This window comes from Clavelina lepadiformis, chromosome 8 (genome assembly GCF_947623445.1).
Source record: "Clavelina lepadiformis chromosome 8, kaClaLepa1.1, whole genome shotgun sequence".
NCBI classification, from domain to species: domain Eukaryota; kingdom Metazoa; phylum Chordata; class Ascidiacea; order Aplousobranchia; family Clavelinidae; genus Clavelina; species Clavelina lepadiformis.
In genome coordinates this window covers 19,251,474-19,265,687 of record NC_135247.1, presented here as the reverse complement: position 1 = coordinate 19,265,687, position 14,214 = coordinate 19,251,474, and the positions used below count along the sequence as shown (strand labels likewise).

Sequence of the window (14,214 nt, the reverse complement as noted above, 5' to 3'; positions counted from 1 at the left end):
TATAAAATGCAACTTTGGCAGAAAAATTTTGTTTCCATTTCTGAAGGTTTGGGCTCTGGGGGTTTCATATAATGACCCTAATTAGCAACCTTGGTTTGGGTTTGTATATTATTTAGAACAGCAAAGGGCAACAATTTTTTTTGTAAAAATAAGTAAATAACCACCATTGAAATTTATAGACATTATTTTTCATTAATTTGTTTTATTTTGTATGCATTCATTCCCATCTTAAGGTTTTACCTTGAGTAATTGACGGAGAGTCTGAGATAAACTCAGTTAATTAAAAGAAACTTTGTTGACACCGTGCTTATGCACCCTTGCAAACAATGCACGGCAGTATTCAAGAAACACGTATACTCTCAAGTACTCGAGCAAAAGCCAGAGAAGGACAGATCAGGAACGGGTTAAAAGTTTGAAACCAGGCTTAGGAGCTTAAGAAGTTGGGACCCGTATACAAGTGCACAACCGGATGACGTCACAATTTGAGTAGCTGAGGTCTAGTATACAAAGGCATCCTTTGGCCCTGCAATATCGTATTTGAAGGGAGTGTAGAGGCATAATTTCCTAAAAACATTATTATACTTTTTATTTGATTTGTACTGTATATCTTTTAGTGCACTTGTGGGCCTCAATATTGTGCCTCTCTTGGCCACAGAAACGAGATTCGGGTCCTTAGCATTGAGTTTCATTTGTGCGGTTTTATATAACCATCCATTTGTTGTGCACTTAAGATATTCACTGTCATTTTAATCTAACCATGTCACTTCATATATTTATTTCGGGTGTTAATATCCTTGTTTTTAATGTTAAGGAACTTGTCCTCTACGTCTTCCAATGGTGTAGTTGTTTGTGTTGTATTCTCCCTAAATTCATTAAACTTAGGAATTATTTTGTGGGTTTGGTGGCCATGCTAACCTACCATCTTATAGCGCAAATCTATTATTGCTATCTTGCATGTTTAAGCCCTTAGGCATTGCCACTTATTCCTGCTCGTTAATTGTTCATGAGCATGTATTTTATTGTGCTATAACTAGGTTAGTAGTTACAGTTAATGGCGAAAAATAAGCAATACAGTACTTGTATAGGCCTATACTAAACCCAACTGCCCGAACAAACAACCATGACGAATTAGACCTACAGAATTAGTGCTTAAAAACCAGCTTATAATAAATAAGGCAGCTTCTATTTCATTGTCTGGTGCTTACCAGATTTGGAAAAGGTTATTCCGGTAAATGGCCAATTACGCAATTGGTATTTTCGTACTTCGGTAAATGACGGCCGGTTAAGTATAGACACTTATTTTACTGCATGTCGTTACCGAAGTAGACAATTAGGCTAGTCTAACTCTAACATGAAACAACTTATTAATTTTCCCAAAGTGTAAATTAGACTAAAACTAATCGCTTCTGACCCAAACAGACAAACCCGCCATGTATTTCATGGTCACTGCACATCCGAGATAAGTTTTAAGTAAACATTTTGTATCTCACTTTGTAACGTTCATAGTCACCTAATGGGTGAATAGTCTAAATTTACCTTAACACAAAAGTTTATTCGAATGAGATATAACCTTACATGGCCATTTTTCATTAGTAGTACCTAACAAAAGGTAACGCTACTTCACTGCAGCAACTTGCTTCCGACTGTCACTTAAAGAAGGGACCATAATCGCAGTCTACACAGCGTGTTATGATTTTTAGGCCTGCACTTTCCACTAGAAAGTTTGTTTTCAATGCTCCAATTAATATAATGCCAACATTTGCACCACACAAACATATTATTTATCATAGGGTGTATGGGGAACAGCCAATTCTGCCAGAAAATATGCACAGAAACCAATTTTGTGCGCCAAATTAATTCATTTGAGCTTACAAACTTGCCAAATATCCTGCATGCTGTTGTGCTAAAGTTTGTGTCTTTAAAATTTAATTTATCATCGAAAACTGCCATATTTTTCAGTTGGGTTTCCATGTGGGGGAGGTAGGAAATGATGCTTGAATGTTATATTATAACAAGCTTGCTTATTTTTTACAATTTGTTGCATGCTTAAAATGTTCTTGGTCTGTTTTGCCAGACATGCCTGTTGCTGTTACCTAGGTTATTGATACTTCTGGCTTTCGGTATAGCTTTAGAGTATGCCGCCACCGGGGAGGTTGGTTGGAAAAACACTTTGACAGTTTGACGAAATTCAGTCATTAGCTGTGTCCAGCGTTCTGCAGAGTTGGGCAAATGAAGATACTTAGGGAGCATAATTGTGCTCATCCAAGTATGAATATTCGCTTTGTGGGTTTTATAAACGTCAATCCAATTGTGGAGATATCTTGTTTTCATTTACATGTTAAGCAAACAATCTCTACACAAGCATAATTGAGCACCAAGTTGGGTGAAGGCGATTAAAAGAGGCATAAAATTAAACTGCAACATCAAACCTTGACTGGTATTAAAATTGTTCTGCACCTCACGTTACATGCTGGTGCAGAAAGTGGGAAATGTTGCAGACAAAGTTGCTATTGCTAAGGAGTGCAAAAAATGAAGTCAATAAAGTTAAAACGATTAGCAATCTATCTTTTGACCTTTATTCTAATCACATTTCACACTGCACAAAACTGAGTGTGTTGACAGATTTCTGATGTAATTGCTGTGCAACTATAATAAGTCATGCAAGTTCAGTGAGTTCTCTATTAACTTGGTCATTTATTTGTTGGAGCCTTGTTTGGAGTTTACTAGTTTTGACCAAAACCAGGTTAAGTTTAATAAAGATTATAATGTGTCTAAATCTCTGATAGAAGTCCAGAAATGTGAGTGATATCGATGAATTTAAATTTAAAATATAACTGTGCTTTACGCTGAAGCAGGAAATTGTCACTGAACTTTTGAGTGTAGTAAGTTATGTCGATTTCCTTCGATTGAGCAGAAGTTTTGAATGATGTCAGCCGACGATGGAAAAGAACCTTACTTTGATGGTGAAAACATTGTTGTCGTCTATTCTGCTACTTTAAAGGAAAGATTATGAAATGTGTGCTTGTTGAAATGTTGTGTTGTTGCATGCAGGACCACACTTGTCACCAACTGGCTCCAGATCTCCTTCAACTGGACTCTATGATAAAAGGTGAAATTCTTTGTCTTAAAACATTGAAATTATTTTTCTTTACCTTGTTGCTGCGAGTGCAAAGTAATTTAGTGTTTTTAAAATAAACTCTTGTAGATCTTTTCATCATTTCATTTGTTTTTAGCAATCATGTGGTTAATTACAGTGCTCTGTTTAGCTTCCCTCACAGGCAGCAAAGTTTTGAACCTTATGTCGTTGCTTCTCGACCACAACCTCTGCAGAATTTTGCAGCCGGGTCATCAAGTGATGAAGTGGATCCTCGTTATGGTCATCAGCCACCTCCTGCTCTTGAGTTGCATCAAATCAACGGCTTGCAACCTGCCTCCGGTAAGTGATCTGCTCTTCCCAGTTTACTTCTGCAGGTTCCCGGCTACTGAAGCGTGACACTCTAAGCTCAACCTTCTTTGTACTTTGAAGGTTCAAGCAACTTGGAGGGTGGAGATGTAGCGACTATGTTTGAAGGTGGTCACCATCCCATCATGCGTCCACCTGCACACCAGGCCACTGTGAACCATGAACAACCATCATCACCACCACATCAGGCATCAGCGACAGTAAACCATTATCCTTCGTTACTTGTCCCCAGACAGCATGAAAGTAGATTTGTCGGAGTCGCATCGATGCTAGAAAATGTAAAAAATTTAATTCAACTTATCTTGCTCCAGGTTGCTTCCAACTCTTCATCATTAGACCTCAAATTCTTTATGTGAATGTCGTCAAATTATTGAGATTGTTGGACTTGGTCCAAATTGTTAACCATTGATGCCATGACTTGACAGAATGAAGCGGCCGGATGCAGCCAGCACTTTGGTTCTTACATGAACATCGCCAACAGTGTTGATCCTCATCAGCCTCGCACGACAAACTCCATCCTACAAGTGGGTGAGATGGGGCTGCCTAGTGGCTTCAGTGAGGAGGAGGCGTTTAACCCACCTGTCGAATTTTGTGTCGACCCCATTCACCCCACCCAGGATCTTCATCAGGGATTTCAAGCGTTTGCCGAGCGGAGAGACTACGACGACATCTTACACTCCCAGGTATTAACTGCTATGCGCCAGGAACTTATCTTTTGAGTTATCTCCTGGTTAAAGTATTTAAGTGACATGGAGCCATGCTTTATAGGGCACCTGGTCTCCCACGACTTACGCCACAACTTCATCCGACTATATTACACAGAACTCCTCAGCGCAAGGTGGGATTTTGCATCAACATGTCACCATGCCATTGTTAATATTCTGTGTGGTTTTAAAGGTGGGGATCTCCCTCCAGCTATACCCACAGCAGATGGATATTTTTCGGGGGATCAGGTGGCAAGTTCCTCTCCTGTCGTTGATGGAAATCTTTTAAATGAAGAAATAGAAGAATTAAATTTTGCCGATAAATCTGAACCAAACCAGGTGGAAAGTGCTCAGGCACAAGTGAGACCTGATAACGACCTTAAAAGTTTATGAGATTGAATTTATAAAGTTCCCTTGATATGTTTGTGGTTTGTGGTGAGAGTTGACGTTACTGTGTATGAAGGTCGCCACGAATGAAGTTAGTTTGTCTCCTCCACTTGATGTTGATCTTCCCCTCGATGTTCAACCTCACGACCTCCTCGATACCCCGACAGCTGGGATGCAGGTATGAAATCGTGGTTTGATATCTATGGTTTTTTCCTGTAAAACAGAGAAGTTATTATTTTCCATCTGCGTTGACAGAGCAACATCGATAGAAGTGAGGAGGTGGGCCAGCAAGCTTATACTTCGAGCCTTCATCCTTATTCAGGTAGAAATCATGAACGACTCGCTGATGTCTCTGTGCAGAACAGTTTTAGAGTCTCACACAACCCAAACATGCCACGCTTGCTTTAGTTCCAGCTGACCAATCAGACACGAGCAGCAAGGTGATGAGTGAATCGCTTTCGTCTCTCTCGTCCGTCTTTGCGAGTGATCCTGTGACAGCCGCTCATTCGAAATGTGTTCCTTCGTCTCATGCATTGCCCTCATCACTTCCTTCTACATCATCTATTCCAGCATCAGCTGAAAAAGACATTTCAACGAAATCGCATCCGGCCACCCAAGAACCGACAGCTCCCACTAGTGGCCACCCAGTTGACGTACTTTCTACTTCGACGTTTCCTTCAATAAATGACCAAGCAAACGATGGCACGAGAGCATTTTTTGTGGCTGGTCCGCCCCCAGCTAACCCTGTTGTGTCACTAGCTCCCTCAGGTGGTCTTGCTTCAAATACGAAGGAGATCGTCGGCACTGCGACGGGTTTGTTTAAATTTTGTTTTCTAAGTAAAGTGCATGACGTACGTTCTTTTATTGAAGTTGCGCTGACGAGTAAATTGGCCGACTGCTGGTTCATCTGCTCTCATGCAGGTAACGCTTCATTATACGGCAATGGAATACGGTATTTTCACTCATTTTCAACACTATGAGATATTTGTTGAAGTCACATAGTTGACATCCGCCTGACGGAAACTTCAAAGCTTGAAAATGATAACCAACACTTTTATTGACACATTCTGCTAAGTTCAACATGATAGTTCTGTTTGTTATTAAATTGGATGGTTTATAAGCTGTGTGCTCGATCAATTTTTCAACTGATTACTACAGCACCAAAAGCTGATACTGTTGAATCGGTAAAATGGTCACTTAGGCCAAGGGTCCGCAAATACTTTTTGGCGCAGCCCTTAAAAAGTAGTTCTAAATTTTCGCGACCCAAGCAATTTGTGAGCATATAATTTTGTGGAAAATACTATGTAATTAAATATCGATGTTAAGACAATTATTGACAGTAGCTATTCTCTTGCATGACCTTGCAGACTAGAAGGTCTCGCGACCCAAATTTGGGTCGCGACCCACTATTTGCGGAGCCTTGACTTAGGCCGATGGTCAGTTGGTGCAATTTTAATATTTCTGTCGTAATAATCCGTTAAAACGAATAAGAATTGTGATGCAGCAGCGCTGAAGCTTAAATGCGATTTCTTGAGCTTCTTTTAAGGAGGTGAGCGTCAATGTTGTGTCTATGATTACAGATCCTGAGGTGACGCAGTCCTCATATGTTAGTGTAGAGCCACAACCAGGTGGCGCTGAAGAGCCACCAGCTGCCCATCTTTCATTAACTGGAAGCAGCCGACTTGTGCCGACAAACTTCCCCCCCTCATCCCAACCCCTGCATAGTCAGATGTTTGTTGGGAATCGAAGCACATCGGAAGATGGACCAATCACATCTCACCAAAATCACTCGGATATGACATCATCTAGTCAAACAGGATACAGCGACATGCATGCCACGTCATCCAACTCGCAACATCGCCATAGCGACCGAGATGAAGTCAAAGAAGACAAGCCGCATCAGGAGAGAGATATTGCGACTTTGTCCCAACGAGAACAGGTGAGCTCATCTCAGTATGGGAGCTGCAACTTCCAACTCAGGCGACCCGAGTGGTTGAATACTTGATCTGATGCAAACAACTTACCCAGGTGCAGATGCTAGACTTTGGTGAAGTAAAAGCATCTGTCCTGGGTCATCAGCATTGTTCATTATCTCGAACCAAATCTCATATTGGTGGTTTTCAACCTTTCTATAATCGTGGCTCACTTGAGTCATGCTCTGTGAAATATTTTTTAACCCACTTCTTAAAGTTTCGCATGAATAAGTTATGGAATTGTTAATTATAATGGATTACGTCACCAGTAAATTTACCAACCCTTACTTTCTAACCTTTGGTCTGTCTCAGTTTAAATGCTAAAACAAGACTAAAATCCTGAAATATATTATAACATCTGAAATAGAAAAATGGACTGAGATTGGATAAAAGCTCATTGACCCATCTCAAACTGGTCTATGGCCCACTGGTTGCAGTCCGCTGATTAAATGTGGCTTCACAAAGTGTTCACAGTCGTAATGCCGTAATTTGATCAGCGTAATAATCACAGATAATTGCTTCTAATTTGAACAAATTTGTAGCTTTGCATGAACTTTAAACTTTAATTGGTTGTAACCTGTCCAGAGTGAATTCAAAAAGATCAAATTTGGCAATTTATCACTGACGTCCCGAGCCAAAGATGTGATGCCGCGGCAGTCAACTCATTAATAATTAATCTTCAACTATTTCTTCAGTCACTAGTTCCACCTCTGACATGTTTATTTTGTTCAATCTTGACAGGAGCAAAAATCTTTCGTTAAACCTTCTCCTCATAACTCGGATATCACCCCAATTATTTCATCTCTGCCCCCTGGCCCCCTACAAGCCATAAACCCACCTCCTTCAGGTCCCCCCTTTGCCTTGACTCATTCTGAGCCCCACCCGCATAACCCTGTCCCCCGTCAAACCCAACCCTCTGTTGTGTCTCATGGGCCACCTATCAAGAATGTTGTTGCCCCTCGTACCCACCTCATCGTGGGTCCTGAAAGCAACCCCAATCCCACGATTTCAACCCAGGCCACCTCTGAGCATTCGGGGCATCCCCCACCTAGGATTACCCATGAGCAAGACACGAAGATCTCTGCTTACCCGAGCCGTGGAATTTCGTACCGAGGTGAATATTAACCACAGTCGTCATGTTACGCGGTGAGTGTTGAATTATGCGGAGCAGGTTATAAGTTTTTATTGATTTTAAGGAAATTCACCCACTCAACAGCATGACTCATCAAATTATGCGCAACGTCATGAACACGAGCAGCAGTGGGAGGACAGACGGACAGACAACATGTTAGTGGATTATTTTCTTCATACACTTATTATGACATAACAGTTATGAGTTTATGATGTCACTTAGAGCTCCACCAAGGCCAAGTTCACGGTCTAGTGCAGCTGGTTCTGAATCACATCATCCATCATATAATATGGGCACCGAATCATATAATCGATCATATCATGATCACACTTCAGCTCACGGAGGCCACTATCAACATCAAATGAGGTACTCACTATTATGTCATCACCACACGTGCTATGATGTCATAATGCCTTGTACTGATGCAAATGTAACATGTTGCAGGCGGAGTTATTGGTCTGATCAACAACCTTATAATCAGCGCCATGGCAACCGATGGGCGGGTGACCAGTGGAGTAGCTACGACCCCTATTACAGGGATCAACCTTCCTCGTATAGGGGTGATGGGTACGGAAGACATTATGGGTACAACAACCCAGGTAGGGTATTTCCCAGGTGAAGTCCAGCAGTCAGGGCTTTGACTGTAAAGGTGATGTCTATGTTCAGAATATTACGATTACTATCGGCGCTCGTACTACGACCGGGGCTACTACAGCCGGGGAGAGGTGGGTTATGGCGCTGAATACCGAGGACAACCTGCTCACTATGGGTGAGTTTTTGTGGTGATTATTTCTTTAACTTTGTTGTGATCTCACTCACGCTTCACAGACCCTCCCAGTATGAGCAAGTTCACCAGAACTACCCGTCGCAGGGTCAGGCATATACCGGGGCAAGCTCTCGTCATTATGAGGAGGAGGATAATAGGAGCGTCTACAGCGACAGATCTTACCATGAGAGATATGATCCTAATTATAACAGGAGGTAACTTGTGACGCCCAGAAATAGAATTTCTTGCTTAAAGATGGGTCAAGTTGATCAAAGTAGTTTCATCATCAACTTCATCCAACTCGTCCTCACTCTAAAATTCAACGGCGAAAGAAATTTATACAAACCAGGTCATAGAACATTTTTACGATGTGATTTTTATTACGAATATGATTTAAGTTACCGACCAGATGGATCCCGGTATGTGGAGGATCCCAGTCTGAGCCACTCCTATTACTCTGGCTACCCGGAGGAGGATTCTTGGCATCAGCTCCCGGCTCCTCAAGGTAGCAACTTTCATGTTATAGATCGAGGTCTCCTTCTAATGATCAGTTAAAATTTAGTTCAAAGTCGGCAGACTCCAAGGAAATTCACTGCGGTTCACCCAGTAGCCCGGTTTGGGGCGGGGGGTCATTTGATCCTCGTTTTACCCCAGCGGTTGGTTGAAAGCAGATCTTCTGCTGTCGAGATCCACAGCGTTGAAGTGAGTATTACTTCATAGTGCTTGCAATAATGACTGGAATCTGTTCAGAATTGATAGAGTTTGATTTTGCTGCAGACCTTGCTGCACAAATGTCCTGAAGCAGAAGCACTCCGGCTGTTTCCTGGACCGTTGTCGAGGTATTTTGCTTCGGTTCACGTCCACTTGCAGATTATTATTATAACAAATTTTGAAGATTTTTTTAGGATCTACAACATATTTTTTATGTTTTCTTCCTGCAGAGACGAGACTCATAAGAACGACGTGGCTCGATTCATCGCTGCTCGATCAAGATCGTCTTCTCTCAACACGGAGTTGATTGACCGACTATCTACTGCTCTCGTGTGGGATTTTCTGGGCCTGCTTGTTCGTCAGAATGGGGTGAACATTCATCACAGTTGAGCAATAACCACTTGAGGGCAGTAGACAAAAAAGTTGTTTGTTTTTAGTCGGTGATGGGGACGGACATCGCGGAACTTCTCATGCAAGGACACTCCGGAGATTTTGCGTTACTTGCTTCACCCAACGACGCTTTGACGCAAGAAAACAAAACAATCTCTCCATCAGGTAAGTTATCATCGAAATCAAATCCAGTTGTTTGTCTCATTTATACTCCATGATAGCTGCCAACAACACCGTGAATGAAAGCACCGTATCACCAGATGAAGCAACTCTGGTCAACACATCACCATCAACTCGATTTCGTGAGCTGCTGCTGTATGGAAGAAAAAAGGTGAAAACCGCTCGTGAGATCACATGAACCATCCTGTGATGATGTGTGTAAATGCATGATAATGATCACGTGAATCATCTGATGATATGAATGTGTGATCCAGGATGCTCTGGAGTGGGCGATGAAATCAGATTTGTGGGGACACGCGCTCCTCCTTGCAAGCAAGATGGATGCGAGAACCCACGCCACGGTGATGCTCAGATTCGCCAACTCGCTCCCCATCAACGATCCTCTGCAGACTTTGTACCAGCTCATGTCCGGCCGGCAGCCCGCCTCCACCACCGTGCGTTGAACCGTGTCCTTGTTATTCTCACATAGACGTGTAATAAAGCGCAGATTGTTCTGAAATAATTCTCGTTGTTGCCGCAGTGCGTCGCTGAGGAAGGATGGGGCGACTGGCGCCCTCACCTGGCCATGATATTATCCAACGAGACGTCAAACATATCGCTCCACACGCGGGTTGCCATGACGATGGGTGACACGTTGATGACTCAAGGTTTGATCGATGCGGCTCACTTTTGCTATCTGATGACGTCGACGCCGCTGGGTTATTACACGAGGAAATCGAGCAAGATCGTGCTTCTGGGCTCGAGTCATCTGTATGTTGCGTGATGCTTCTGTCACTCGTACAATACCACTTTATTGATTTTGTTCTATTTTAGGCGATCGTTTAATGACTTTGCATCGAGTGATGCGATAGAGAGGACTGAGACGTACGAATACGCGATCTCTCTCTCCGCATCGACGCAGCAGCAGCGTCCTGGCTCTCTCTCACTTCCGTCGCTGCAGCTTTATAAGTTCCTCTACGCTTGCAGGCTCCGAGATTATGGGATGACAGCAAAGGTTCTTTGCATCGTGCACTTCTGCTTTCCAATCTCTCCTTTATTTTGACCTTCATCTATCTGTGGCAGGCTTTCCACTACTGCGAGAATATTTCAAAGTTGATCATCCAGACACCCCATGCATACTCAGTTACGTTGGTGAGTCAGCTCTCGAATATGGTCGAGTCACTCCGATATCATGACTCGAGAGCAAAAGCTGGGACTCTGCACGATTCTGACTTGCACTGGATCGAAGCTCTTCACAACATCTGCGGACGGATGCAGGTGATGTTCTGTGCATGATCATCATGATATAGTCCATGCTGTTGTTGTAATTGCTCTTCAATGTCCAGGGAGGATCCATTGCTCCCAACACCGCCTCTTTCACTCACTCCAGCGCACCATCTATGACGTCATCAGATCACTCGGATCCACACGACGAAGTATGACAATGAGATTTTTATGTACTTTGATGCTTGCGTGAAGGCAAATGTTTGTCACATGCCTGAAACAAGATTTGAAATTTGTTTAGAGTGATGATGATGGTGATAGCGTGGAGCAGGAACCATACAACGAACCACATTTTCACCATCAGCAACCATCCCAGTGTGAAGTGGTTGGACCAATTACGAGCCAGCAAGGTAATTTTGTCTCGGGTTTCTTTAGTAGCAGCTGGGTTCAATTTGTGATCTCTTGTGTCAGCCCCAGGTATTTTTCCCCCAGATGTTACCCTGCACCCCCCAGCCAGTGTCAATCACGTCAACTTCTACGACCCCAACCACTTTCAAGCGGAGCCGAGCCACAACATGATGCCCCAACACTCCCAGGTAGCTGAATAATCCCATATTAGAGAAGTTGTTGAGCTGAAGCAGCTGAATTTCCACAACTTCCTGCAGAGAGTTCTCACACCCACACCAGGCTCATGTGCGCTTCATGTTTCAGGTGAACGAGGCGCTGTCACAAGCCAGCATGCCCACATTACCCGCCCCCCGCGAACACCAACCACAAACCACAGACAATTTGCAACCAATGCAGCCACCACTGAGTGACGAGCAGCATAATCAGCGAAATGTTGATTTCTATGGACAGCTGTCGAGTGTGGTGGGTCCGCGTTGAACAAGTTAAAAATATTTTGGTTACTTAAATAATTGTGATGTCATAAATAACCAGCAAATGTCAAATTTTCAGCCACAAGTGCTGCAGACGAGAGAGCGCACCGTGTCACAGACATCTCATGGTTCACGACGATCTCGGAGGTCACGCAAGTCATCGGGGAGGAGGTCACGCACGACCTCGGAGAATTCAAGAAGGAGTCGGAGCGCCAGTGATGAGAGTGAGAAGCCTCAGAAGAAGCAGGAGGTTGAAGCTCTTCCACTTCTTTACAAATTTAGAGAATTTAATTGTTAATTAATTTTTTTTAAATTTAATTAATTAATTTAGGGAATTAATTTTAGAGATTTACAAAGTCTGTTCTTGCAGAAACCCGCCAAGCGATGGTCGTTGATAAGCTGGCTACGAGGGAGTGAGAAGCCACAAACAAACCGGATGCATCTTCCCGACGACTCCAACAAACAGGTTGGAAATTTTCAAAGTGTTGACTCTTCATCAGATCAACTTCTTCTTGGCTTGCAGATAACCTGGGATCCGGACAGGAAGCGTTGGGTCGATGTGGATGGAACTGAAGAAAAAGAAACCCCTCTGGCGCCACCTCCCGTTCTCAACCCGACTGACCCTGCAGCGCCATCTGCATCTGGTGGTAGGCATAACATGTGATTTCTATGATGGCTGCATAGTGCATATGCATCGAAGCACAGGTTTCACCAACTCGCTTCATTTCAGATGGATCCAGTCCACCCACCATGACCAGCAACAGGTTTTCACTGAAGAATTTAAGTAAGTTTGACAACCCGAAGGTTTCAGAACATGAGACAGTCTGGTCCTGTGTAAAAGGCTGAAGAGTGTTGTTTGCATTCCGAGGTTTAAACCTGGTTCCTTTTGCAGATAGTCGTACCATGTACAAGGATGCGTTTGGTGGCGTCAAAACTTCAACTCCGAAGCACACACCGCCACCTAGTGTCTTCCCTGCTCCGGTTCAGGGGAATCCTGCTATGTTCACCCCTGAAGTGACCCCAGGTTACCTCAGAGCGAAGGTTTTTGGTATCACACGCAGTATGGGCATAGATATCTTATATTATTTCCTCCTGATTTCCAGAATCGTCAGTGACCCCACCTGACCTTGCAAGGTCGTTGGTTCCTGGAGAGGTTGCAGCCCCGGGTAATCCCCAACCCACACAAAGTCTACAACCAAACCCCCCGATGATGGCAAACTCCACACACCCCCAGGTAGGTCAAGGGTTTGTGCGAAATCTTTCAGTTTCAAACAACTTGATCAATCTTTTGATGCAGCCTGCCCAGCATGTTCCTCAGCAACAAGCACCATATCAACAGCAACCATTTCAACCACCAATACAACAGCAACCATTTCAACCACCAATACAACAGCAACCAACGTCGTTTCAACAACCAAATCAACAGCAACCATTTCAACAACCAAATCAACAGCAACCATTTCAACCACCAAATCAACAGCAACCAGCACCCTATCAACAATCGCAACTGCTTCAACCAGGGCAACAAGCAGAACCAGCAAAAAGTGCTGCCACACAGGTGAGTGCAACCGATGTCATAGATGAGAATGTTTCCTCATAATCAAGCCAAGCAAAAGATGAGCCACTTATTATTCTGCAATTGCTCATTTGTGATGAGAGATTTATTTCCGCAGCCAACCCCACCTCAAGCAAGCGCAACTACCAACCCATCAGCGCCTGCTGTGGCCCTGTTTTACAACCCGGCTCAATTTACCGCAAGCTCAAACCCCTTTTCTCAACCCCCCATGCGGGGAAGAGCTCGTGGCAGAGGGGGTTACCCAAGGCCAAAGCAATGAGTTTTCGTTAAAGTGCAATGTTTTAATTTAAATCATAATTTAATGGCTTTTCACGGAAATCGTCATTCAAGTTGGGATATTATCACATGGACAGTGGCAACATCTGGTGTTGGATAGAATCTTCTTGAACAATATCCCGTGCAACTTTATCTCTCACCTGTACATAGAAGCTTACAAACTTGAAGTTCCTTTATGGCCATCTAGGCTGATGACGTAGTAATTTATGAACCGATGTGTCGCGCAATGTCATCATTGCGGTGTAAATAGTTGAGTCCACCCTGGATTTGTGCCCGGTGTTAGGCAAAAGCGTTCTTAGAAGTATATTCCATGTGCAATGCGGTGATCGTTAGTGTTTTAGTTCTGCGTGTTTGGCTCAAAGTTGACGGTGTGAGTTATGAAATAAAAAGTACGCTGACCTTTGTATTGTGGATGTGGTCACAATTTATTTTTGTTTGCTTTGATTTGGGAAGGTCATCTTGGGGTATTCCTGCCTCAATTTGACAAACAACATGTTATGATGTCATAACGAGTCTGTGTTGAACATGGACATTGGATGTCTATGGTGCTTAATGTTCAATTTTACAAACTGCAT

At 43.2% G+C, this 14,214-nt stretch overlaps 1 protein-coding gene across 3 annotated transcripts; it reads left to right on the top strand.

The window, feature by feature from the left end:
- Positions 1 to 402: 402 nt before the first annotated feature.
- Positions 403 to 14,043, top strand: LOC143468458 (uncharacterized). 3 transcript variants are annotated; one of them, XM_076965684.1, is made up of 40 exons: positions 403 to 2,963; positions 3,052 to 3,109; positions 3,267 to 3,436; positions 3,527 to 3,741; positions 3,889 to 4,146; positions 4,232 to 4,301; positions 4,361 to 4,527; positions 4,631 to 4,732; positions 4,810 to 4,876; positions 4,963 to 5,367; positions 6,135 to 6,493; positions 7,269 to 7,641; positions 7,724 to 7,814; positions 7,882 to 8,025; positions 8,104 to 8,258; positions 8,326 to 8,428; positions 8,488 to 8,640; positions 8,824 to 8,930; positions 8,988 to 9,127; positions 9,203 to 9,264; positions 9,367 to 9,505; positions 9,574 to 9,691; positions 9,748 to 9,857; positions 9,961 to 10,140; positions 10,227 to 10,456; positions 10,520 to 10,700; positions 10,769 to 10,963; positions 11,032 to 11,121; positions 11,211 to 11,319; positions 11,381 to 11,505; positions 11,621 to 11,779; positions 11,867 to 12,037; positions 12,158 to 12,253; positions 12,311 to 12,434; positions 12,518 to 12,571; positions 12,680 to 12,811; positions 12,891 to 13,021; positions 13,085 to 13,219; positions 13,274 to 13,345; positions 13,461 to 14,043. In XM_076965684.1, exons 1-40 carry the CDS (start codon positions 2,924 to 2,926, stop codon positions 13,620 to 13,622), a joined length of 5,952 nt encoding a protein of 1,983 aa, XP_076821799.1. In that variant the 5' UTR covers positions 403 to 2,923; the 3' UTR covers positions 13,623 to 14,043. The 3 variants fall into 3 exon arrangements, with proteins under 3 accessions (XP_076821799.1, XP_076821798.1, XP_076821797.1); XM_076965683.1 differs by having other exon boundaries at positions 404 to 2,963; positions 11,402 to 11,505; positions 13,085 to 13,345; XM_076965682.1 differs by having other exon boundaries at positions 404 to 2,963; positions 13,085 to 13,345.
- Positions 14,044 to 14,214: the final 171 nt, after the last annotated feature.